Raw genomic sequence first — 27,368 nt, 5'->3', positions numbered from 1 at the left:
CCCAGTGAATCCCAGAGTGATTTGATCAGTGAGCTGAAAAGAATTTGCAAAGTCCCCTTTGGGGAATGGTGAGAACGGGGGAAAACTCAACCTCCCCAAGTTGAATTCTTGATATTCTCACAAGCAGTGTGGACAACCAAAGCTATAGGCTGAGCCCCCAGTCTTGGGGTTTGTTCATATGAAACTTAACCCCACAAAGGATAGGTCAAGCCTACTTAAAATTAAGCCTAAGAGTCACCCCCAAGAGAACCTCTTTTGTTGCTCAGATGTGGCCTCTCTCTCCAGCCAACACAACATGCAAACTCACCACCCTCCCCCTTTCTACGTGGGACATGACTCCCAGGGGTGTGGACCTTCCTGGCAACGTGGAACAGAAATCCGAGAATGAACTCGGACTCAGCATCAAGGGATTGAGAAAAACCCTAGAATGAGCTGAGACCCAGCATCAAGGGATTGAGAAAATCCTCTCAACCAAAAGGGGGAAGAGTGAAATGAGACAAAGTGTCAATGGCTGAGAGATTCCAAACAGAGTCAAGAGGTTATCCTGGAGATTATTCTTATGCATTAAGTAGATATCACCTTGTTATCTAAGAGGAAATGGAGAGGCTGGAGGGAACTCCCTGAAAATGTAGAGCTGTTTTCCAGTAGCCATGTTTCTTGATGATGATTGTATAATGGTGTAGCTTTCACAGTGTGATTGTGTGATTGTGAAAACCTTGTGTCTTATGCTCCTTTTATCTACCTCGTCAACAGATGAGTAGAACATATGGAATAAAAATAAATAATAGGGGGAACAAATGTTAAAATAAATTAGTTTGAAATGCTAGTGGTCAACGAAAGGGAGGAGTAAGGGGTATGGTGTGCATGGTTTTTTTTCCTGTTTTCGTTCTATTTTTTCTGTTGTCTTTTTGTTTCTTTTTCTGAATTGACACAAATGTTCTAAGAAATGATCAGGATGATGAATCTGCAGCTATGTGATGATATTGTGAATTACTGATTACATATGTAGAATGGAATGATCACATATTGGGAATGTTTCTGTTTCTTTCTGTAATTTTTTTTTAATTAATAAAAAAAATTTTTAAAAAAAGTACAATATTCAACTGAAGAGAAGAACAAGCCTACAAGCCTTGTGGAAAAAAATAATAGAGCCTCTAACTACTCCATATCAGTTCAAGCCTCCAGAACTGCAGAGTTCTTAGGATTTCAGGGGAGCATGATGAAACTCCAGCTGGTAATATTTAAAGATGAGCAAGGTCAATATCTGGAGTAAATGTGTGGTCCTGATTTCTAAGAGGGGACATCTACCGAAAGCTCCAAAATTTCCCAGTACCTGATGACCTTTACATCAGTCCTTGGTAAACTACACAGCTGATCTCTCTTTCACATGCAAACATCTAGCCCTCAACAATGGATTCTTAAAAAGATGGGTTTTAAGCTTTTAGAAAGGAGAGTACTAATCACTAGATGCAATTTACTGGAAAGAAGTCTTTCAAGAAAGACTACAACTAGGCTGAAGTACAAATAAAGGAGTGTTTTAATATATAGCAGTGCTACTCAAAGTGTGGTCTGAAGACCAACAGCACTGGCATCACCTGGAAACTTGTCAGAAATGCAGAACTTTGGGCCCCACCACAACGAAGCTGCTGAGTCAGAAACTATAGTTTAACAAGATCCCCAGGTGATTCTTGTGCATGTTAAAGTTTGAAAAGCACAGATATACAGAACTCATCTACGTGTTGGCAAGTCATGTAATGATTCTTTCATGATATCTTTTTTGGACAGTAATATTTGCTTCTATCAATTTAGCACTTATATATACCACACAAAACACTAAGAGCTGACATATTTAGCCATATTTTACACCTATCAGTACTAGCACAGATTATATAAGGCTATGTATGTTCCAAAGACTTTATATATGTTAACTTATTTAATCCTCATAACAATCCTTTATAGTAGGTATTATTTCTACCCACATTTTTTACATACATATGATTAAACTGCAGCAGAAAGAGGTTAAGCAACTTGTCCATTATTATATAATAATGTATGGTATATAATTCTTAACTACTTCTTTCTAGACTTGAAGCAAAGTACCCTAAAATAGCCAATGGAAAAAAAAAATCAATAGAACTTAGGGAAGGGGTGATGGGGAAGCAAACAGACTAAAGTTTATTAAGCACCTACAGTATGTTGGGCCATAGTTCAGGCACTTTACATCCATATTTTATTCATCCCTTCCAAAAGACCCATTCATAGATATTGTTAAGACATTTTCTAAGGAGGAAATTGCAGTTCAGAAAAGTTAAGGATCTTGCCAAGTCATATTGCTTGTGAAGGTACAACCAAGATTCTAAACCCAAGTCTGACTCTAAAGCTCATGCTTTTTTCATTGATTTGCTCTGCATCATCTTTGACCTGGTCTCATTTCTATAAATGTCTTAGATAAGGACATTGGGATATGCTGACCATATAGGAATAGGCCTTTAAGAGAACAAATATATGGTAAAATAGAACATACTTCCAAAAAACAAAACAGGATGGACTAAAGGACTAGTAGAACGATACTGAAAAGCAACAGGCTTTGGAGTCAGACAAGAGTTTGAATACCATGTTCTATCACTTACTGTTTAGAATCTAAGCAAGCTGCTTTACTTCTTTGAGCCTTAACACCCATATCTATAAAATGGGAATAAAACTTTACAGGATTATTGTAAGGTGAAACAAAGGTAATGTTTGTAAAGTTCTTCGCACATAAGACTCAACAGGTGGTAGTGAACAATTACGATAAATTTAACAAATTGAAATTTAAGAAAAATAATTGTAAGAAAATCAATTTTAGAAGCACAGAATGAGGCTTAAGAGAAGGACATAAGAAAAGATTAGGAATCTTGGTAGATTTGAATCTATGAGTCAACAGTTTGCTCAGTGCCAAAAATTATTGCGAATTTGGAGCACATTACAGAAGCTGTGTCCAAAACAATGAGTCCCCAAACAAGGTGGCCTATCAGACTTTATAGGTAAATACTGTCTTCAGTTCTGAGTGCTAAACTTTAAGAAAGGTACTAGTATATCAAGAATCAGTCTAGGAAAAAAACAGAATGGTGAGAAACTTGAAAAATATAGTAACCAGCCCCTTTCTTCCTGGTTCTATCTTCTCTCCATTCCATATAATTGAAGCCAACAATTGCTTCCATCCCTCCAAAACTAATACTTTTCATCCTCTATCCCCCTACACACACACACACACACACACAAGCAACCCTCAGACTCAACTTTGTCCCTGCCCCAAGGCCCCAAGCAGATCTGACAGGAGTGACTGACAACGCTTTATAGCACAAAACTTAGGACTGTTGCTAATCTGGCCCTGGCTTCGTGCACCAAGTTTAACACTAGCCCCCTGCTTTCTTTCTGAGACCCAACCCCACCTTGCACCACGAGTAACTGAAATCCTAAATTTCAGCCATACAGTTAAGAAACTGGGACTCTCCCTCAATGTCTCAATCCCTGGTTCCATTATGTCCTCAAAGGGATGCAGCAGCTGGCCAGGAGACTATGCAGTTAGGAAATGTCAGTTATCTCAGAAGCTAATTTCAGACTTCAACCATTTCAATCCCAACAGATAATACTTCCAATCCAAACAGACTCTCAGATAAACTCAAAGACAAACTTATACATACTCATAAAATGGTACAAGTTGATCAGTTCATTTGTAACTAAGAGGCCATTTGCAAACATACAAAGAATGAAGCCTAGAGAAGCTGCCTGAAATCTAGCCATCCTCACTGCAGTGCCCCATTTTCAATTCCAATTAAAATTGGACCCAGCTCCCTGGCAGAACCCAGACAGTACAATCTGGTAACTCCTAGATCCAGATTCACAGGGCAACTGACACTGGAGTAACATGAGCTTCCCTATGGAATAGCTTTGTCAAAGTTGGCAGATTCTCCTGACTGAATCAGAACAGCCTATGTCTCATTTCACTCAATACTGTCTTGGAAGCCAAGAACTCTCTAGAGAATGCCATCTGCAGAGGACATCAGGTGTCTCAATGCCCTCTTTTCAACCATGCAAACATCCTGGTTCCATTTCTATTTCTCAAGTAGAGAGAGTCTGCTCTTTCTCTTGATGAGAAACCATGGTAAATACTAGTCCCTGAGAACTCTGCCTTATTGCTCCTCTCCCGGGGAATACTACAGTTCTAGTACAGAATCAGATGATTTCTGGAACTTTTCATCCAGTTCAGAATAGCTCTACACGTAGTTACAAAGGTATTTGTAAATCCAGGTCTTTCCTTCCAGAAGTGGGATGGGTGTCTAAATTCACTTCTAGACGGTTGCCCAGACCAAATACAACAGCATCCTAGGGGTTCTCTGGCAGTTCTCAAACTTGTGCATGCACCAGGATTACCTGGAGGCTTATTAAAACACAGACTGCTGTACCCTATTCCCTGAGTTTCTGATTCAGAAGGTCTGGGGCAGGGCTTGAAATTTACATTTTTAACAAGTTCCCAGGGGATGCTGATGTTGCTGGTCCAGAAACCATACTTTGAGAACAACTGCTCTAGATCAACAATCTTTCAATTCATTCCCAGAACTATAACGAGGAGTGGTGAGCAAGGAGAGAAGAAAAGATTCCATACATTTGAGCTTATTTTGCATCATAACATTTAGTGCTTTATCCTATACAAATTCCTTACTCTCTTACAAAGCAGACCACAATTGGATCTCACAGGTTAAATATTCAAGACTTTAAAACAGATGACAATTCCCATTCTAACAAATTATTCATATATATGTACATCTTGTAACCAAGAAATGGTATTTATGTAAGAGACTCTAGTTCCAAGTGCAACAGCCAAACTAGAAGGAGGAGTAACGCCTATGTATTAGTTTAAGTTGTTGAAATGCAATATACCAGAAATGGAACAGCTTTTAAAAAGGGAATGTAATAAGTTATAAGTTTACAGTTCTAAGGCCATAAATATGTCCTAACTAAGGTATCCAGGGAAAGAAACCTTGGCTCAAGGAAAGGTGATCTGGGAAGGCACGTGGTGACGTCTGCTGGGCTCTGCACATATCTAGGCATCTTCTCTCTCTCTGTGGGCACTCCAAGCATCTCCAAACATCCTTGTCTCTGAAATAACTGTCCTCCAAGCTTCTGCACCTGCTCTTCTCTGTCGACCCTCTCCAAAATGTTTCCTCTTTTAAAGGGCTCCAGTAACCAAGACTCATCTTGAATGGGTGGAGTCACATCTCCATCTAATCAAAATGTCACACTCACAATTGGGCACATCACATCTCTGTGGATATAATCTAATCAAAATTTCCGCCCAACAATACTGAATCAGGATTAAAAGAAACGGCTATCCCCACAAGATTGGATCAGGATTAAAATATGATTTTTCTAGGGTACACAGTATTAACCAGCACACTCTACCATCTGAACCCCCCAAAGACATGTTCTTTCCAGATAACAAAATATAACAACTCCATTTCAATATCACAAAGCCTTAAAATATTGCCGTAACAACACAAATACAATACAAAGTTAAAACTACAAAATCTCATCAAAGTCAGCTACAGGCATAGTCTGTTCTAAAGTAAAAATTATCCTCTGGCTCAGGACCTATGAAACTTAGAACAAGTTATCTGCTGCCAATACACAAAGGAGGGACAGTCATAGGATATATGTTTCCGTTGCCATAGGAGACATCAAAAGGTAAACAGGAGTCACCAGACCCAAACAGTTCCCAAAACCTGCAGGGCAAATGCTACTGGATTTCAAAGTCAGAGAGTTATTTTATCCTTGGGGCTTCAGAAAGTGAAAATTCCACCCTTTCCAAGGGTCTACTCAGTGCCCTTGCTCTCTGTAAATACTGAGGTGAGTATTCCAACATTGGGGAACACTGCGGGAACCATCTTTCTCTCAGCTCCACCCTCTTCAAGCACTGGGGCAACACTCAGGCTACACCAGGGATCTTTGCCATCTCTGGGGCACACAACCCCTCCAGAACAATGGGATGGCAGTGGCTTCCCTCAACCCCTAGTTTATGTGCTCCACCCTTTTGGAGGCCTGGGGCACTAGAACTCTTCCAGAACATCAAGACAGAAGGCCCGCCCTCTGCCTTCAGGGCAAACTCACCCTTTCCACATGTAAGGGTGGGTCTGCTCTCCTGACCCGAGGTTTCCTGGCTCCAGACCTTTAGTTTCCATGGTTCTGCCTCTGAAGTCATTTTTCCTTCAATCTGTCCCTTATACTCCAGACTGGCAGTAGTTCCATTTATACAGATCCTGCAACACACTTGTTGGTTTTCTATGTAGTATGCAGGGATCAAAACCATCATACAACAGAATTTCCACAAATTCTTTCTCGATTACTCCATTTCCAATCCTTGCTTGTCCTATAATGGCTGAATGCTTCCATGTTTGGTTAAAACCTCATGTGGGGCACTATTCACTGGGGTCTCACTTTCTGGAAGTCAGAATTTTCTAGATCACCAATTTCTGGTTTCTTTGTACCCAAGAATCCAGTTCTCAACTTATCTCTTTCCTATTGTATTTTACTATAAACTGCAAGGAGCAGTCAGACTGCATTCTCCACATTTAGTTTGGAAATTTCTTCTGTTAAATATTCAAGTTCAACACTCTTGAAATTCTGCCTGACATCCACAAAAAAATGTCATCCTTCCAGTTTGCAATGACACGTTCATCATTTCTGTCTAAAACCTCATTGGAGATCTCTTTAGAGTCCACATTTCTACCAACAGTCTTTTCAAAGCAATTCAGGCCTTCTCTATCAAGTTCCTTACAACTCTTTCAGAATCTTCCCCTTATCCATTTAAAAAGCTGTTCCAACATGTACGGTATTTGCAAACTGCAGCAGCACCTCATGTTTCTGGTACCAAAATCTGTATTAGTTTGCCAATGCTACTGGAAAGCAATATATCAGAAATGGAATGGCTTTTAAAAAGGGAATTTAATAAGTTACAAGTTTACAGTTCTAAGATCATAAATATGTCCTAACTAAGGCATCCAGAGGAAGAGACATTGGCTCAAGGAAAGGTAATCTGGGAAGGTACATGGCTGGCGTCTGCTGGTCCCTGGTCCTGGTTCCATTACTTCCAGCTTCTGATGCCATTGGTTTTCTCTCTAAGTGTCTGTGGGCATTCACTTAGCCACTTTCAGACAAAACTCTGGGTTTTGTCTCAGATTAGTATTTGCTGGGGCCAGAGATTTCTTCTCTTTAGGTTTTGGCTATTTCTGTGAGTCCTTGCTTAGAACCCAAACTATTTCTGTCTCAATCTCCAAACATCTAAATTGACTTTGAGATTTCTTCAAAATGTTTCCCATTTTAAAGGACTCCAGTAAATGAATCAAGGCCTACCTTGAAATGGCACATGTCCATCTAATCAAAAGGTCAGACCCAAAATGGGGCATGCCACATCTCTCTGGAGAAAACCTAATCAAAAGTTTCTGCCCTACAGTATTGAATCAGGATTAAAAGAAACGGCTGCCCCTACAAAACTGGATCACAATTAAAACATAGCTTTTCTGGGGTACATAACAGCTTCAAACTGGCACAGTCTACTTTTCTCCCTTCTTTGCCTCAACAATTGCATTATTCACTAAATGAATTAAAATGTGTATAACACTTAGAATAGTGGCACAAATTGATCACTCATTAAATATCAGTCATTATTACTATTACAAGTTTTGATGTGGACTTTTACCAATACTTATAGCATTGAAGTTGTCCTAGCAGTTCCAGTCACACCAACAGTTTCCAATTGCTTCTAATTTTCTAAAAAAGTCACCTCTGAGGGAGGGAGGGGGAAGGGAGGGAGGAAGGAAGGAAGGAGTGATGGAGTGAAGGAGGGAGGGAGAGAGGAAGGAGGGAGATGGATTTCAAATTTTCAAAAAAGTCTCTGATAATCTAATTCCATCAAATGGTGCACTAGTATTCAGGTCCAGAATTATCAGTTTCTCTGAAACATTTAGAAATCCTAACCCAGAGGAGTTTAATTTTTTTTAACATTTTTTAAATTGTGAAGCATAACATATTTAAATTCAAATATAATATATTTAAATTGTGAAATATAACATATACACAAAAAGACAATAACTCTCAAAGTACATTTCAACATGCAGTCACAGAACAGATTCCAAAGATTGGTGTGGGTTACAATTCCATAATTTCAGGTTAAACAAGATACTGGAGACTAAAAACAAGTAATAAATGGTTCAGTAGTCACAAAATCATTTGTTAAATCCTAACTTCTCTAATATAACTCCTCCTTTTCCTCTGATCCTTTTCCCAATCACTAGGGATATTTGCTTTATGCCCATTCACAACCTTGGACATCATGTCCCACATGTCCCATGTTGGGGGAAGGTAAGGATTTTCCTTGCAGAGCTGGGCTTAGAGAGAAAGAGGCCACATCTGAGAAACAAAAGAGGCTCCAAAGGAGTTTATTTTTAAAATACCTTGGAAAATCATGTAAATTTCCATCTTACTAGCTCTATCACATTTAACTTCCTGTGCTAGCCAGAAATACCACTTTCTCTTCACTTTTGGTCTTTATCAGGCATGGAAAAGCTAGAGCTTCCTTAGTGAGGCAAATGGCCATTCCCAAATAAAACTGTTTTCTTGTGCACATGCACCATATTCAAGGCTTCAGCCCTTCTCTGAGTAACTCTTTTCCTTCCCTTATAACTCCAAGAAAGAGAAACATTTTAAGTATAGAGAAATAGAAACAAGCAGAAAAAAAAAATTCCAACATCTTTTCCTCAGATAATCCTCTTTCTTCTCAATTTTTACACTTCAAAAGAGTAAGGAAGAATATTTGATAGTCTAAGTACAGACAAAACCAAGGGTAAAGTATTGGTATCATGGGAAAATAATGAAAAAGCTGTAGTCTCAGCACAGATTATTGATAGGGAAGAATACCACGTATACATTTCCATTACATTGGTAAAAATTTTAAATGATTACAAATAAAAGACTAAAGACTGATTTTATAAAAACAAAGAGCAGATCCTTTTTTTTCTTTTGTAACTCATGGCTTCCCAAGAGATACAACCAGAGGACTACATGAACCACCAAGTCGCTAACTCTGCTATAGCATATCAGTTATTTCATAAATAAATATACAATAAGTAGTAAAGAACAAGGTAGCCACACGTCTGCGAAGACACTTGTGAACAGCTGAAAGCAGGAATGTTAAACCAATAATTGCCAAGGGTGAGCCATTTCTGGTGTATATGTATTTAGCTGTGTCACAGTCAGAAATACAAAGTTAAAAGAGCTGAAGTTCAATGGGAAAGAGCATTGCCATTACAATGAGAAGAGAAGGGTTTGAACACCAGTGCTACCTTCTCAATAAGTTAGCAGAAGTCTCTAAACATCATCTCTACATCTTAAAGATAATCATCCTAAACAGAATGATACATGCCTCCTGGGCTATTGTGAAGAATAAACTGATTTCAATAGTTTCACTCTGTTTTTAGCAAACATACTTTGAACTCGCACAATGTGCACTAAGGATGCAAAGAAGATTCAGTCACTGCCCTTATGTGCATAATAGTTCTTCCTCTTTAGTGGGTACCCTACAATTTAAGAATTTAAGAGCAATTCCTCAAAGACAGACAGCCCCTAACCTATGCTAAACAAGGACCTGGCACATGGCAACAGACAATAACTGATTGCTGAATGAACAAACTCTATTTCTGCTTTTGGTATCAAAAACCTTCCTCTCAGTTGACATTAACATGAAGCAGAAAATAACCAACCAATTCACTGGAGGAACAGACTCTTCCTAGCAACACTAAGAAACATTTGGAGGAGAAAGTAAAAATGAAACTTCACCTTATTACCACTCCATGGCAGGACTCAACAGTGTTCTGCATATAAAATCCCTCCACCTCTGAAAACCTCTGTGAAAGCCATAGAAAGGGCTCATTTTATCTTTGTGATGGTTTTGTAACAAAGTAAGTTTTTGACTAGAGTTTTTCAATATGAGAAGTCAACCATTAGAAATAGCATTTTGGGACAGGAAAGCCAGGGGAGAAAGTCTCCCTGAAAGTATGGGATATGATTCCTACGGATGAGCCTGGCCCTGGCACCATGAGATCAACAATCCATTCCTGACCAAAAGGGGGAAAAGAAATGGAATAAAATAAGGTATCAGTGGCTAAGAGAGTTCAAATAAGAATCAAGAGGCTATTCTGGAGGCTACTCTTATGCAAGCTTCAGCTGAATTTGTTAATTGCCATGGTTTGCCAAATCCCAACCGACATCATTCCTGTTAACCCTAAAGAACACCTAGGGCTCTAATTGAAATTCTGAACAAATTTCATGTGGTTAAGGTTTACTTTCCTGAAACAACAACCTTGAGAGAGTTCCTAAGACAGATAAGCCTTAAAACCCAAAGGTGCCAGCCTCTCCAAAAGTATCAACTAATTCTATCCCCCTATCCTATATTGTCAATACCCCTTTTCAACATGAAAAGGCTACAATGGCCATAAACCAAAGACCCATTTAGATTGGGAACAGGATCAAAGGAGAGGGAGAAGTTGTAACAGAGAAGATAGGAGTTAAGAGAGGAGTATAACTACTCAATTACTATACTGAAGTTTCTTTTGGCCTCTGGTGTCTTGGAGCAGCTAGATGGTAAAAACCTGAAATGGAATGGTGACCCACACCAAACTTTAAATCTGTTTTCTTTAACTACTTGTTTAAACATACTCTGAAAATTACTGTCCTCTTTTTAAAATTATTTTTTACTTTTTGAATCTGTTATATTTCACACACTCAAAAGAAGTTTGCTTTTTAAACCAGTATTTGGGGACACATATTCTAATAAATACTCAACGTATTAAGCGAAGACCTATCTTTAACTTGTAAGAACTTGCAACTGGGTTCTGTAGAACTACAAAATGCTGCAGAAATAAACCAGAACTTCTCAACCTTAGTACTACTGACAAAGATACCCTCTGTTGTTGGGGGCTGTCCTGGGCATTATAAAATATTTAGCAGCATCCTTGACCTCTTTCCAATAGATGTCAACAGCATCCCCAGTCCTGACAACCAAATATCGACAAATGTTAAGAATCACTGAGATAAACACTGGAATCAGAATTTTTTTCACAAAGACTTTAAATAAACTATAGAAGATGAAACAAACTATCATTCTTTGCATTCTAAGTATGAGTCATTTGTAGATCATCTGATGATCTTTTAACGTTTGCTCCAAAGGCACACACAAAAGATCTTTCCACCTAAAGGTAATCTTTAACCTGAAAAGAAAATATAAACAAATAATGGTACAAACAAATAGTACAAAAAGTGGTAACAGAATAAAATAAACTACAACCTTCTATATATGTTACTCACAGACAGTAACTGTCAGAATTCTTAGGGGTTCTTGAAATCTTCAATGTGATTGCTGTATTCTTAATTTTTCTTCCTATTCTCTGAAAAAAATTGTTTCCTGTAGCACAGAGTGCAAGAATGTTATTTTCACTACTGAGCATTTTGTAACTGGAAGAAATGTTACTTATTTAAATTAAGCATGTCTTTCAAAAGTTATTTATGAAAAGAACAGACAAAAGAGACAGAAAAAAAAGAGGATAAACATAAAAAAAAAAAAGAACAAAATAAAAAACAAAAGAAACTCAGAAATATTAAATAAAACACTTGGAGCCACAAAGGGAGTTGGGGTTCCTAGGCTATACCTAGGACTCATCACCATCACCTTTCAAAAGGCCCATGTTTCACTTGTAAATTTTTCTGGTTAGCAAAAGACCAGGTTTGCTTTAATCTGAAGTACTGGGAACTCAGCATTTACTAACATAATCCTAAATGTACATAGAATACACAGCGCTTTTTATAAAATGTTACTGTTTTTAAAGAAACATCACCGTAGAGAATCTAAAAAGTCTATTCTAAAATGACAAAAAACAAGGCGTTTAATAATGATGTATATAAAAACATAGGCAGAGGCAAAGAAACTAGGCAATCAAAATGCCAAATTAGCCAGCTGTTCAAGCAATAAACACATAATCAATGGATTAATTTCCCTAGACTCTACTGTTCTAAAGTCATAGACGGCACTCTTTAGAATCGACCCATCAATTCTGGGAAGAAATTCTGATTTCAGAATAAATCCATAAATCTAATTTGTACTGTGCCACCTGTACTGGATAAAAAGGCAAAAACAGTATGTATATATTTTGAATGGGTTTGGTGTATCAGAGAAAACTGCCTTTCCCAGAGAAGTATGGAATGCCTTTCTCAGAAGCAGAAGCTAAAGAAAATGTCACCTCTAATCTATTGTTCTGGTCTCATTATTTTATTGCCTGGACCTAAGAGATAACCAATCCTTAATAAACAAAAAATGCTTCCCATAGGTTCTGGAGCTTCTCAGCACCACACCCACACCCCTACGCCCCCTACCTTCCATTCCATCTCAGGTTCTCAAGAGATCTTTCCAAAATCAGATACAAAAGTACTGATTCTGGCAGGCACAGGCCCTCCAGTACTAGGGAGTACAGGGCAAACTACCCATTCTCCAAACATCTTCCTCTATTCCAGAGGAAGAGGAAGAGGAACAGAGAACACAGCGACTACTCCAGTGGCCAGGGAGAGCCACCAAGAAGTTTTCATGTGGAGTGTGAGGTGGGGGTAGGGTGAGAGAAATATTATAGTAACTGAATTGGAATTTAGAAAACTAAAATGCTTCGGAATGCCTGGAACATCAAGGCAAGATGGTAGAACAGGAGGTATGAAATGACTAAAACTGCACTGAAGGTTTTAGTATCTGAACAAATAATCAGAATTAGGGGCAGTGACTTCTAATCTTGGCACTGCATCGTACCAGTCATGCTACTATAAAGTAGATTTATATTTAGGTAAAAAAAAAAATGGAAATACCCAACATTACTACCTCTTTACTAAGTCAAAAAAAGGCACACAACCCTGAAAATAAGACTCATGTACTGATCTAATAGTTTTAATTTTTACTTCCTTAGAACAGTTGGGCATATTTCTAAAGGAGGGACTGTCTTATTTTTCAATTCGTTACCAAATATTAGAAGTCAGGTTCCTGTGGGAAAACCTCTAAGTTCCTTCAAATTTACCAAACTAAACTCCAAGACCCTTGAAATACTCAGGAATTTTAAGAGAATAAAATTCTCACATCCAAATGGGATTTTATCTAATTGTTATATATACAGTATCATTAATTACTGGCAATAATTAGAATTCCCCACCTTTTACTCCTGTCCTCTTCCTCTCTGGAACGGCCTCATTTAACATCATGAATCTTTTGGTCATTGACATTTGGTTACTTCCGGTGGGGGGGGAGTGCGGGGGGCGGGGGCGGGGAGCAGGGAGCGGGTACAGATGACATTTTGCACAGAGCATGTGAGGCTGTGGGAAAAGGGAAGTTCTTGGCCACAAGAACCAGGACAAAACCCCAGCACTTGGGAAAAGTGCCCAAAATTTCCAAAGTCCACTGCACAGCAGTTAAGTTTTTAGCACTAGAAGATGAGGTTATAAGAATACAAACTGCAGTACACAATTAGAATAGGTATTTAAAAGCTACTGTACCCTGCAAAGTTGCAAGATAACTATATTATGGCTTTCAAGAGTCCCATACTAAGTGACTCCCCAGAGTGAGTATTTTCCCCTTGGGATGGGTTTAAGCTAACATGGCTCTAAAATTTTTCACTATTCAAAAGAAAAGGAATAGCATAATAATGGCTAACTTTACTGAGTGCTTATTATGTAAGCATGGAGGTAAGAGCTCTACACACATTAGCTTATCAATCCTCACAACAATGCTATGAACTCTAAGTAATGAACTCTAAAATAAGAATTTTCTTTAGAGTTTAAAAAATAAATCTTAGATTACTTGTTACCATAACTTTACTTTTTTTTGCATGGGCCAGCACCAGGAATGTTACCACAGCTTTAAAGTAAAGAAGAAAACCACTATGCGTTATTAAAACCATCTTAGGCTTAAAATAAATGTATGAAAAAAGTATAAGTACTTTAGAAAACTACTCTATTGTCCTATACTATAACTCACTGCGATATCCATGTATGACTAAAAGACCCTAAAAGTCTAACGTTTCTGAATTCAAATATCCTTAAGAATCCTAATAAAGATTCTTCGTGGTTTATTTCAAAGAGACAGATCTCTTCACAATTTATGTCCAAACAGACAAAAATGTAACCAAGAAGTCCCACTTAATTTTGAGACATAGAACAGATTAATAAAATATCCTTAACTATCCTCTGTGGTCAAATTAGACATACTTTAGCAAATTCAATAAAAGTACCAAGTTACAAATGTGAGTACAAGCTTTGGAAAAGTAAAATTAAGACCTAATTAATAACTTAACAGGAATGAAGGTTATTACCAATATGTAGAGATTACGCTTCATCACGCTATAAAATTTGCAATTCTACCAGCCCATTAAGACAGGCTTTTATATTTATTTACATATAAACATATCAAAAAGAGATATATTAGTGACACAAAAACACCTTGGTTTTAGTTTAGAGAGATAATATTCTTCATCTTTGGCTCCAAGAATAATTACTTCTCTTATGTAAAGGAAAAATAGGATACAAAGAAAATAAAATTCTGATTGTAATCATACCTCAAAACGGAGAGCTGGCAACTCTAGCTTAAAGAACAATTTTTTTTTCCAAGAGTAATTTCATCTCAATTTCTTGCATAGATTATACAATGTTTCTGCTGGCAATATATAGCTCTGAATAAAGGTTTTCCAGTTTTTCCCTTTACCTGTATTTTTTTAACTATCATTAAAACCCCCAAAAGTATCTATTACATACCAGGCATCTGAGTAATTGGCTAATCGCGTCACAGGAGGTAATGTGGGATAACAGAGGGAGCACTGGTAGTGGGGCACACTGATCTAGACCTCGATGGAGATCATGGTACCACCACTTGTTAGCTATGCGACCTTAGGCAATTTCCTTCTCTCAGTCTGAGTTTTTATGTTCGTAAATGAGGGTAATAATTCCAATCTTGTGAGGATTAACTGTATGTGAAATGCCCAAGACAGAGTATGACTCAGAAAACAGTTATTACTCTGTTATTACTCTGTGGTTATTCATGTAAGTTCCTTAAAGGCAAAGCATATTTTTTCTTGTAAGCCAATTGCCCTCTCTACAATTACTGGGTTTCTTGCAACCCTCTCTGTAATTACTGTGAACTGAAAAATATAAAGTCATGAAACATCAAAGTTACAAATGAAGATTTGGTGTAATACCAATTCAACACATGCCTAAATAGGAAATGAGACTGTGCAGTAATAATGATGATCTTCAAAAAAATACAAAAAAACCATATATCATATGGAGTGGTAATCATTATTTCTGGATTTTGAGGGGCTGTTTTATATATGTATAACCCGGTATTTAAAGAATGAAGTCAATCAGGTCGGGATTAAGGTAATTCAGAATATAGGGGTAAGGAAGACATTTGCATGTATTTTAGAACTTCACCTGATCTCTGAAACTAAGGGAAGAAAGTTTTATTACGTCCAGAACCTAGGTTTTCTATAGCACATAATCTAACAGATCATTTAAACAACCCAAACACAGGGAGCCCAAATAAGAATGTGAGCCTTCAATCCTGTATAGCTTAATGTAGTGTCTGGATACATCCTAGAGTATATTAAGCAGATAATCAAAAAGCATTGGAAAAGTCCCTTGGGGATGGGAGAAAAATTATGAAACTATTAAACTTTACCACCAGGGAAACCCTGGCTTCTTTGCCAAACATTAGGGACACCCAAATCAATAGCCCAAGCCCTTGATCTTGAGGCTTGTTCTTGTGAAGCTTACGTACATAGTGGAGAACCTTAGCCTCCTATAAGTATGCCTAAGAGTCACCTCTAGAGGACCTCTTTTGTTGCCCAGATGTGGCCTTTCTCTCTCTAAGCCCAACTCTGCAAGTGCAATCATTGCCCACCCCCCAACTAGGAGGAACATGACATCCAGGGATGAAAGTCTCCCTGGCGGCGTCAGAGATGACCCCCAGTGATGAGCCTGGCCCTGGCACCATGGGGTCAACAATGTCATCCTGACCAAAAGGAGGCAAAGAAGTATAACAAATAAAGTATCAGTGGTTGAGAGAGTTCAGAGACAGGCTACACACTGGAGGTCACTCTTACACATGCTTCAATTAGACTTGCTACCTATCATAACTTGCCAAACACCAACCAAAAACCATTCCTGCCAATCCTAAAGCATACCCAGGGTATTATATAAGATTCTACAAAGTTCCCATGCACTAGGGTAGCTCTCCAAAACCTACAACCTCCAGATGGGTCCCTGAACCAGATAAGTACTAAAATGCAGAGGGACCAGCCCTTCCAGAACATCAACTAGTTCTACCCTCCATCCCATATTATCTATAGCTCCTTCCACATGAAAAAGTTAGACTGGGCATAGCCCAAATACCCCTAAAGAGTGAGAGAAAGATCAAAGCTGATGGTAGAGTTATACAGAGAAGGTCAGGTTTAACAAATGAGTATGAGTGTTGAATCAGTATAATGTTATTTCTTTTAGCCTCCAGTATCTTAGAACAGTCAGAAATAAAAAGCTAAAATTATGGAATTGTAACCCATATCAAACACTGAAGTCTGTTCTACAACTAATTGTTGCGATGTACTTTGAAATGTATTGCTTTTATGTATATACTAAAGAGAAGGAACAGCATAACAGAGAAGATATGATTTAACAAATGAGTATGATGCTGAATCATTATACTGATATTTCTTCTGGTCTCCAGTGTCTTGGAGCAGCGAGAAGAAAAAACAAAAAATCATAGAACTGTAACCCATACGAAACTTTAAAATCTGATCTATATGATGAATATACAACTACAGGATGATTTTGTGAGTTATTGATTATATAACAAGAATGGAATGATCATATGGTAAGAATGTTTGTGTTTGTATGTGGTTATGTTTCATAATAAAAAATGATTATGGTGAAGAATACACAACTATGTCATGATATTGTGAGCCATTGATTGTATGGCATGTATGGACTGTATGTTTGTGAAGATTTGTCAATAAAAATATTTTTTTTTTAAATCTGATAACTACTTGTTAAAATGCACGTGGAAATTTATTGCTTTTTTGTATATGCTATATTTCACAATAAGAAAAACGTTAAAAAAAAACCCTATATATCAAAATGATCAATATCCTTATTTATACCATAAGTTTTTCTTTTTTTGGGGGGGTGCATGGTCCAGGAATCGAACCCAGGTCTCCCGCATAGAAGGTGAGCATTCTACCATTGAACCACTGGTGTACCTATACTATCCTTATTTTTATAAGCCATGCTAAGAGATGATGCTGCCTGCGTACAAATCACATGAAGAACTACTCTTCATTCATTCCGCAAATATGAATATCCATTGAATGTCCATTACATACCACAGTGAATGAGCAAATGATGGTGAGCAAAGGCAGACAGAGTCCCATTCCTCATGGAGCTGACAGTCACATAACCACACAAATCACTGTAAATTTGCAGTTGTGATAAGTGCTTTGAAGGATAAGTGCTCTGAGAGCCAATAACAAGGGATCTAACACAGTTGGAGAGATCAAGGAAGTCTTCCCCAGGAGGTGAAAGTGTTTCCAGAAGAAAACAGCTTGTGCAAAGACCCTCAGGCAAGAAGAAACGTGGCAAGAACAGAGGACCAGTTTTACCCTGAAACAGAGATCAGATTAGGGCTCTAGACCAATCGAAGACTATATTAAAGAGATGCAACTTAAAAAAAAAAAAGAGATGCGACTTGATCCCAAGAGCAATGAAAAGTCAGTGAAGGGTTTATGCTTATCTTGATGGCAGGCAGGCTGAGGGGAAGGTGCAATCAGATTTGTGATGTGCAATTCTGACATGGAATAAGAGCTAAGGAATGCAGATGGATCAGGTATGAAACAAAAGTCGTGTCAGGTTATGACAGCAGCTTGGACTAGGATAATGACAGTGGTGGCGGAAGAAAGTAGTTGAATTCAAGAGATTTTCAGGAAAACTGATGATGTACTATATTCAGAGGCCGAGGCACAGAAAAGGGTCCAAATAGACTTCTGGGTTTCTAACTTAGCATGACTTGAATGGAAAGAGGAACCACTCAGGAGGAATCTGTTCCAGAAATATTTTTAAGGCCCCAAAATGGCCTAACTGCATTTCAGTTTTGCCTGAAACTGTCTGATAGCCCACCTTATTTATGAAATAAGATTTCAAAAGATTTTTTGCTATTTCCAAAAATAAAATTGACTCTTAAAAGTACAAGGACTTTCCAACACTGAAAATGTTTCAGACTCTGTCACAAGTTTTGAAAGTGACTACAAATGAGTTCTAAAATTGTTTGAGAAATGGGGCAGCATTATGGAATGACAGTATCATTTCCCATGATGACTACTTTGATGAGGCTAACACATATTTGCTGTTTAGCTTAAATATTTTAATGGAATCTTAATAGTTATGTGATATTAAACTAAAAGATGAGAACATGAGGCCTTACCATTATCAGAACTATGCTGCTTTTATATTTGTGTGTCATCATTTTGAAATGCTTGTAGAAACCTGGCCTTTTGTAGAAAACAAAAGGTAAGATTCAAACACACTCATACACACACACACAACCTCTTGACCTTAATATATAAATATTTCACTATTTTAATGCAGTCCTTTTTAATGCCTATTGCACGCATTCGAATGCGAAAGGATTTTATTAAATAACAGAAGTGTATATAAGTATACAGGCTAAAAACAGAGTAAAGCCAAGTTAATATCTTCATCCATATTTTGATATTTACTTTTCTGGTTTTAATATTTTAATTTGCAACCTAATGCCACTTTCACTGAAGGATACTGCTACCTTTAAGTCTTAGCCACAAAGAAACTTCAAACCTAACTAACCCAAGAAAAAAAAAGATGAATGAGATTTGCCCCATTAAAATCAACCTAACACATTATGTGTTAATACTGAAGTATTTCAATAGTTCTGGCAGGATGGTATCCCAGACCACCTGCTTGCAGTGGGTCCTGACTAGTATGTCATTAACACTCAACTGCAGTTATCAGGATGTTACCACTGCTTGCATAGAGCAAGGTTGTTGTTTTTTCCCCATGCTGATTTTATCTCCAGGCTGATCAAAAGGCAAGATCTGAGGCCAGATATGAAAAATGTCATCTCCACAAATAAGAAGAAAAGTCAAGGTTTTATATATACATAAAGCAAATCTTAAAGAAGCCCATTAACCAATATTAGTTTGTAAAACCAGATGGTCTCCATGCCAGAGATTGTGCTAGCAAATGCGGTCCTTGGGAGTAAGGGCTGGAGAGCACAAAACTGGTTACTAGTCTGGTTCATCTTTTTATTTTTTGTTGCTTTTTTGTTTTTTAATATGTTTTTTGTTTCATACTATGGCTATATTTGTGCATAGCTAAAGCTGGGTACGAGCAGGCCCAAAGAAGATACCGCAAAAAGCCTTTAAGGTTCCCAAGCTAACAGACTTTCCTATCTTCTTCAGAAGGAGTGATCTGTGTCTCCACAGCTGGAATGTGGGGGATGGAAAGTTAAAAGGGTCCTGGGCTTTTCCTTTACCCAAGCCCGCAAAATGATACCACCAAACCACTTCCTTATGGGGACTGAAGGTCATAAGCTTTAAGGGACAATGGAGCTCAATGCAGGCTTCAGAAAGATGGAGGCAGTCAAGATATTTCGAAATAACAGCAGAAAAGTGGGATGAGGGGATGTGCCCGGGCCAGGGCCTTCAGGAGCCTAGGAAGGCCAGGATCTTCCAGGATCTGACCGGGAAGGCCTGCCACAGCCCTCTGAGAAAGCCTGAGGAGCTTATTTGAAAATCTAGAGCATCTATGTACCCAATCAATGCCTATCATCACTCTCCTCGGAAAAGGAAATAATCTCCAGAGGACACCCTCCCCCCAAACTGGGGCTTTTTCTGCCCTCAAAAAACCATAAACCCTGACGGAAAGAAGGAAAACATTCATGGGGCGTGGAAGGGTCGGGAGCAAGGAGGTGTTCTGCAAAGGGAGTTACCGGCTCTTCCTAGCAAACGTATAGGGCGGGGGTGGGGAGGAGAAAGCAGAGGGAAAGGGAGGCGCCCCAGTTCAAGGAACTTTAATTACCACCGGGATGGGAGTGAGGGGGGCGGTGAGGGTAAATGAGGCCCGTAAGCCTCGGGGGTAGACAAGGCAGGGGTCTGGGGCAAGATCCAGCGGCGCCCCTCCGTTTCGGTGGATGACGACCTAGGGTGCGGTCGCCGGGGGAAAGACCACCCCATGCGCCCAGCGCGGGAGCGGGGGCGCTGCGGGGCCTGAGCCGCTGCCACAGAGCTTGGCTTCAGGAGGCTGGGCCGGCCTAGGCCTAGGGGGCCCGGACACACCCACCACCGCTGCTGCAGTCCCGCTTACCTGCTCCTCCTCCGGGGTCAGCTCCGGCGCCATGTCCGGCCGGGGCGCGGTCGCAGGCTCCATCCAGCCGCCGCCGCCGCAGCCGCCCGGCCGACAGAACTCGCCCGGGAGCGCGGGGCGTCCTCCTTCTCCGCTTCCGCGTCCCCGCGCCTCAGCAGCCCGAGGCCGGCTCGCTCATGGTCCGGACGGCGGGGCCCCGGCGCCCGCAGCCACCGCAAACGCCGCTTCTTTTAAGAAAAATGTCTCAGATCTCTCGCGCTCTCCTGGGCGGAAATCCTTTTTTTATTTTCTTCGCTCTTTTCCTTACACTCCTCTCCCAGAAAAAAAAAAAAAGAAGTGTAGGCGAGGAGATTGTAGTCAATCGCGATTTAAAAAGGAATTGGGAAATAACTTTTAAGGAGCAGAGCTAAGGGTCCGCGGCGGAAATTTCGCAAAGGCCGCCGGCCTTCTCGGGGCCCCGCTTCCTCCGCGGAACGTCCGCTCCTCCAGAACGTGACGGAGCCTGGAGGCCGCCGGTCCGGGCGTCCTCGGAGATGCGGGCCCCCGCGACCAGCGCGGCCGCCTCTCAACCTCGTTCCTCAGAAGCTGCGGAGGTAACCACTGGGAGCGACGGAGGAAAACGCGCCCCCCTCCCGGCTCACGGCCAACGCTGAGGCCGCACCGCGACCGCCCGAGCCCCCCGCGGCTCCATTGAGAAACTGAGCGTCTCATTCACAAACAGGCGGCGACGAGGCCCGGCGGTGCAAGGACGCCGTCCGGGAGGGGGAGACATAGAGGAGCCCAGGGAGGGGGAGGAGGAGAAGGGGAGCCCGAGGAGGGGGGAAGGGGAAGAGACGAGCCCGGGGACGAGGGAGGAGAAGGAGAGGCGCCAGGGGAAGGGGAAAACAAGAGGAACTCGGTGCAGGAGAGGGGCTGCGGGCCTAAAGGAAAGGAGACTTTGGTCTGCAAGAGAGAGGAATAGGAAGAAATGTGGGATTTATACGAAGTTAAATTCTTTAGAGGAGGAACTGAATACATCCGAATTATCTGGTGACCGACACCTTGGGCTGTTATTAACTTGCGGCTTCCACCTACCTGTGAGGTACCTACATCTGTTTCCACGCCACTTGCAGACTGAAAGACCCTGTAAAGGTTGCTTAGGGGTCATGATGCTCAGGTGGAAAGAATAAGCGCAGCTAATCGCAGCTCCATCTCACTCCTTACTGGATATATCCTGTAATCCATCATCAGTCTAGCTAATTTTAGCCCCTCATAAAAATAGCATCCGACTTCAAATCTCATTCAGGAATCATGCAGCCTTTGCAAACCTTTGATTTCTTCTATCCAGGCAAATGCCACAAAAAGTTGGGGGGTTTTACAGTGTTCAGGATTACAGGGTACGGTCTTGGGATCAGCTTGGGATAGCTGGGAGGGCACAGGGAAGGCAGGGCTGGGTCTGGAATGATTTTGCTTCATTCCAGACCAAAGGTAAATATTCCAAAAAGGACAATGAAAAAGTGAATGCCGCAGCTAGTCAGTCCCAAGGACTGAACCCATCCAGCATTGTTGTTTCAGATCTTGGGTCTCTGGAACCTGCCGAGACAGTCCTACAGAAGAGGAGAATGCTCTCGTCCTGATGTTGGGTCTAGTACCTTAAAAGCACCCTCTCACCTCACCTCTTTCTGCATCAGTGCAATAGGAACTTCTGGCTGACCTAGGTGAGCTGAGATGCAGAGAAGAAACCCCTGGTTCTTCCATATGTTTTTATCTTAGGTATGGTATTTTCTCCTTTGCATCAGTAAAGCTGACTCTGGGTTCAGTTCATCATACCATAGAGAAGTTACAGCTTCAGAATTGCAACCAGCCACTCCTCTGGAAGAGTCTATTTTATTTAGCAAGTATATTTATATGCCAAGCACTGGGTTATGCACTGCAGTTCCAACAACGAACCTGACAGTGTTCTCTCTCTTCCCTATCTAAGGATATGGTATGATCCCTGTGCTATATCATGAAGTGAAAAAAGGCAGACCCAGAACAGTGTGCATAATATACTGTCATTTGTCTAAAGAAAAAATGACTATGTATTCATAAACTCATTTATATGCAGAAAAGCTTTGAAGGGATACACAAGAAAGGTAACAGTGGTTGCCTCACAGGAGGGGAACTGTGTAACTGTGTGTCCAGGGAAAAGGAGAGGGAGACTTTTCCACATATGCTCTTTTGTACATTTTAAGGTTATTGGGTTGTTTTTGTTTTATTTTGTTTGTTTTTTCCTTTTTATTGAAGTATGATATACATGCAGAAAAGAGCAAACATGTACAGCTTGGTGAATTTTCATAAATTAAACACACACATGTAACCAGCACCCAGATCAAGAAATAGAACATTACCAACACGCCAAAGCCCCCGTATGCCCCTCCTCAAGGTAATACTATATTGGCTTCTAACTTGGCTTACTTGTGTGTATGTGTTTAAATATTGCATGCAGATGTATACTTTCAAAACAATAGTAACTTTAAACAAATACAGCTTTTTCCCCTAAGCAGGCAGCAAATGGTTCTAGGATTAAGTTTGAGTAAGAAATGGCAGGACCTGAATAATGCAAACCATTGAGTGGAGACAGGCGAGAATGGAGTCTCTCAACCCAATATTTACACTTTTGTACTTACTTTGCCCAGTGATCCCCAGGACACCAGTATCAGTGATTTATCCAAAGTCATGCAGCTAATTAATTCATATTGAGCTAGAAGTTCAACTCCCAGGCCTGGGATTCAGAGAGGAGAACTAACAAAGGGAGAGTTTTAACTGAGTGGGTTGGGAGAGAGAACTCAGCAGTGTTTTCAAAGGCACAGCTGTGTGTGGGCGTGCGGGTGTGTAAGGGAACAGTTCTCTGGAACTGTTGCCTATCACACCCCTAATAGGCTAATGCTTGGAAGCTTTTGATGGAGATATGGGTAACAAAACCAAGTTCAAGGCAAAGCTGGCTAGCTGGCTGGCTGGTTGGATTCACTCTGAGTGGCAAATTTCAGAGCCAGAGGACAAAGGAGTCTACCTGGCCTGCCCTTAACTTCAGGCCAATGAAATCAAGTATGGTACTGTCATCCTGTTCAACTGTAGCCATGTTTTGTGATAGCAAAAGATTGAAAACAACATACTGGCCCATCAGTAGCAAACTCCATAAATAAATTATAGCACATGCATGCACTAAAATAATATGTTGACATTTATTGAGTTACCATGTACCAAATACTATTCTAAAGAGCTTTCATTCATTTAATCCTACTAAAATACTGATAGTGAAATTATGATTCTCATTTTACAGAAAATAAATAAGGTAGATTCACATGGATTGAGACAGCCTCCTTACATTTTTGAATGCTTGGCTACAGGGCCTAGGAGGGAAGGCTATAGTAGAGTTGGGGGAGTGTGGGTGATAGACAAAACCACATTTTTATTAAATTAACATGAACAGTAAGGGTCACAATCTGAAAGTGGAAAATAAATTACAAAGAAGGAGCCTTGCTATGGGTTATACTTTTGTTTCTTGCTTTTAAAGTGTGAGTTTCAGGTCTCTGTCTAGAAAGCTATACTCCCTTTTCCCCCTACCTCCATCAGACAAATCTGACTCACCCTGTAAGTCTCAGCTCAAAAAAGTCACTTCTTCAGGAAAATCTTCCTAAACTACTCTCCAAACTGAATTAGACTCCCTGTTACTCTCTCTTACACAGCTTTCTCTCTTATTTTTATCAGAAAACTGATCATAATTAGCATTTATGCATTTGTTTCTATGTATGTTGGCCCAGTGTCTGCCTGCTCTATTAGACTGTAAGCTCCAGAAAGGCAGGGCCCACATCTCTCCTTAGCCCTGATATCCCTAGTCCCTACTACATAGTAGTTTAGTACAGAGCAGGCAGACACAGTAAATATGTGTTGAATGGCTGAAACCAATGAAGACTAGCCACCTTAACTCTTAGACCTCTACCTCACCATTTTCTCTTGACTTAAAACATTTGTTCAGGTGTAAGAGTAAAGATACTTCCAAAGCTGTGACTGTGACTTTGTAACCTTTGCCCCCAAACACCTTCACTTCTAAAATCCAAAGTTCCTCTCAAACTTGCTCCAAAATATCTACTGTCTATGAATGAGACGTGTGTTGTGCTATGTGTATATTGGCTATAAAAGATCCAAACAATTCTTATTGCCATTTTTCTAAGAAACACACCCAGAGAAGATAAGGTCATACTGCCAATCATCATTTAGAGTGAGAAATTTTTTTCTTTTTTTTTTTAACATGGATAGGCACCGGGAATTGAACCTGGGTCCTCCAGCATCGTAGGCAAGCATTCCTGCCTGCTGAGCCACTGTGGCCTGCCCAGAAATTTTTTTCTTATTTACTCTTAGGCCAAATTTATTATCATTAGGATGGCTAAAAGTTAGCTCTGGAGGGAAAGCGGGAAATTTTACCACATATATTACATTTCCCTCTTTATCCACTACTCTAAGGACCATTCCTTACCTATGGCTATTCTCTGCCTTGTTTTTTTTTTCTTTTAAATATACAATCTAATCTTTCTCTTTTTCAAACAAACATAATTTTCTCACTTGACACCCCTACCCACCACTTCCAGATCACTGGTTAATCACTCACTATTCTATGTTACTCCTGTCATCTAGTATTTGCGTCTTGAGTTTAACACCCTGCATTATAATTATTTGCTTCCTTGTCTGTCTCTCCCACTAGACCATGAGCTCTCTGAGGGCAGGGACCATGTCTCATTCATCACTCTTTCTTTAGAATATATAACACATAGTAGATGGTGCTCAGTCAATGTTTGCTGAATGATTGGATTGGTCCTTTTCTATCAGACAAGGTCCAATTCTTGCCAAAGAATACCAAACAGGTTTGGTGACCTTGAATACTTAGTTGCTTATGAGAAAATATTCAATGTAAGAAAGGTACCATCTTAGTTACATTGCTCTCACCCACTTTCATTTAGTTGAATTTAATGGGGAGGCCAGAGAAGAATGGATAAATTAAATCCAAAGATAGACAGAACCTTATTTGAGCTTCAACTTGTAACCGAGGAATCAGGATTTAAGGGATGATTTTGATATAAATATTCCTTTTTGCATTCTGGTATACTGGAGTAGATAGGTAAATACTTGAAATATTTGAATTGTAATCCAGCTGCCTTGATCTCTGATAATGGTTGTATAGCCCTTATCTTCTGCCCCTGTGATTGTAAAAACCTTGTGACAAATCTTCATCTGTACTTAGTTATCCAGTTTTTCAACTTTAGAGTCTTGTAATCACTAAAGATAACCACTAATGTTTGTTAATGAAGGTTCTCCAGTCCGCCTGGAAATAACACACCCCAAGTCCTAAATTATCTTGATGACTGAGACTGGATCTAACCAAAGGGGGGGGCCTCCTGACATGCGCAATAGCTTAGAATTTAACCTAAAGTCACCTATACCTCATTCCCCCATTTTCTTTCAAACGTTCTGTGACCAAGCATATAATCAATCTGTGCATGTTCAATAATCAGACTACCTCTAATTACATCATCAGGGCCACAGTGCTCATTATCCTAAACCCTGCCCACCTTTTCTCTAAAAAACTACCCAAATTACTATAGTTTGGGGAGACAGATTTTGGGCTGATAGGCCCTCTGCTCTCCTACTGCGTGTAGTAGCAAACTCTTTCTTTGAAACCCGGTGTCTCAGGAATTGGTTATTGAGTGCATAGGACAAAAAAGAATCCACGGCCTTTGTCCAGTAACAAATTTCCTCTCTTATAAAAGTCTTTGTTAAACTTGCTAATTAAAAGTAAAACAGACAAATTTGAGTTCCACCTTTTATTTCCCCAGTCTGACTGCAAAGAAAACTAGAAGGCCAAAAGAGGGAGAGACAGAAGGCTTTTAGGCTTACCAGCACTGGAAGGGAAAGAGGGAATTGCTACAAATGCTAATGGGTCTGTGTGAGGCCCTAGCCAGAATAGCTCCCTTGATTTCAAAATTTGCCTCTTTCGGTTTCACACAGTCCCTCAAAATACAGAGAATGCCTCAGTGCTGGGCCCAGTAGCTAGACACTGATCCCTGTGTACCTCCCAGTTTCCCAGGCTGCCTCCACAAAACAGAAACAAAAATCAACTTTCAAAAAAAACAGGTACCTCACTTGGAAAGGCTGCTGTCCTTTTTCTCAGACATCTGCTGCCTGAGGCCACTCCTAATTCACCTGCATGGCTACCAGCCTCCCCAGCTTTCCCAGACAATGTCCACTTCTGCATTGTCATAGGATGACGGACGCTCTGGAGGAGTGAGCACAATCAAATCCAGGCCCAAGACCAAACTCTCAGCACTTAGTGGGGAAACAAAATAAGAAAACAAATCTGTCTTTTCTTTGATGTAAAGACCAAGCAAAATCACCAGAATCCAAGACAGGGAGGGACTCAAAAATCAGCTCATCTTACCAAAGCAAACAATCATACTCAGGATATACTCTCAAGGCTTATATCTATTTTTCCTGCTCTATATATCAGTAGACATAAAAGACCACATTTGTTTTAAAAAAATATAAACAGTGTAGGGAATAATCTCATTTCTTTTTTAGAAAGGGAGTCTGTAGCTATAAGATTGTTTGTTCCCATTCTCCAATGTATGCAGAGATAAGTTTTTAGGCTATTCCTTTTAATCATATTCACACACCTAAAAATAGTTCTTGTTCGTATAAGTCTACAGAATATCCAACCACCTGTTAGCAACCAGCCACACATCTTTTTTCAGCCTTCTCTCCAGGGTCACACATCTATGCAGCAGAGGAGAAAGGAAAGTCCCTCCTCCAAACTGTACTCATTCCAGCTTATCATTTCTTCACTCACTCAACAAACA

At 39.9% G+C, this 27,368-nt stretch overlaps 1 protein-coding gene across 3 annotated transcripts in view; it reads right to left on the bottom strand.

Moving 5' to 3' along the window:
• Nucleotides 1-21,261, bottom strand: part of PTPN9 (protein tyrosine phosphatase non-receptor type 9) — a 102,199-nt gene extending 80,938 nt beyond the window's left edge. Inside the window, exon 1 of one of the 3 annotated variants that reach the window (XM_077123713.1) lies at nt 20,500-21,261. In XM_077123713.1, the coding sequence (XP_076979828.1) occupies nt 20,500-20,562 (63 nt within the window). In that variant the 5' untranslated portion in view covers nt 20,563-21,261. Of the gene's footprint in view, nt 1-13,274; nt 13,289-20,499 lie in introns of those variants that run through there. The other 2 variants (XM_077123714.1, XM_077123715.1) reach the window with 2 other exon arrangements.
• Nucleotides 21,262-27,368: the final 6,107 nt, after the last annotated feature.

The sequence above is a fragment of the Tamandua tetradactyla genome, chromosome 12, assembly GCF_023851605.1.
Source record: "Tamandua tetradactyla isolate mTamTet1 chromosome 12, mTamTet1.pri, whole genome shotgun sequence".
Taxonomy (NCBI): domain Eukaryota; kingdom Metazoa; phylum Chordata; class Mammalia; order Pilosa; family Myrmecophagidae; genus Tamandua; species Tamandua tetradactyla.
This window is presented reverse-complemented; position numbering and strand designations above follow the sequence as displayed.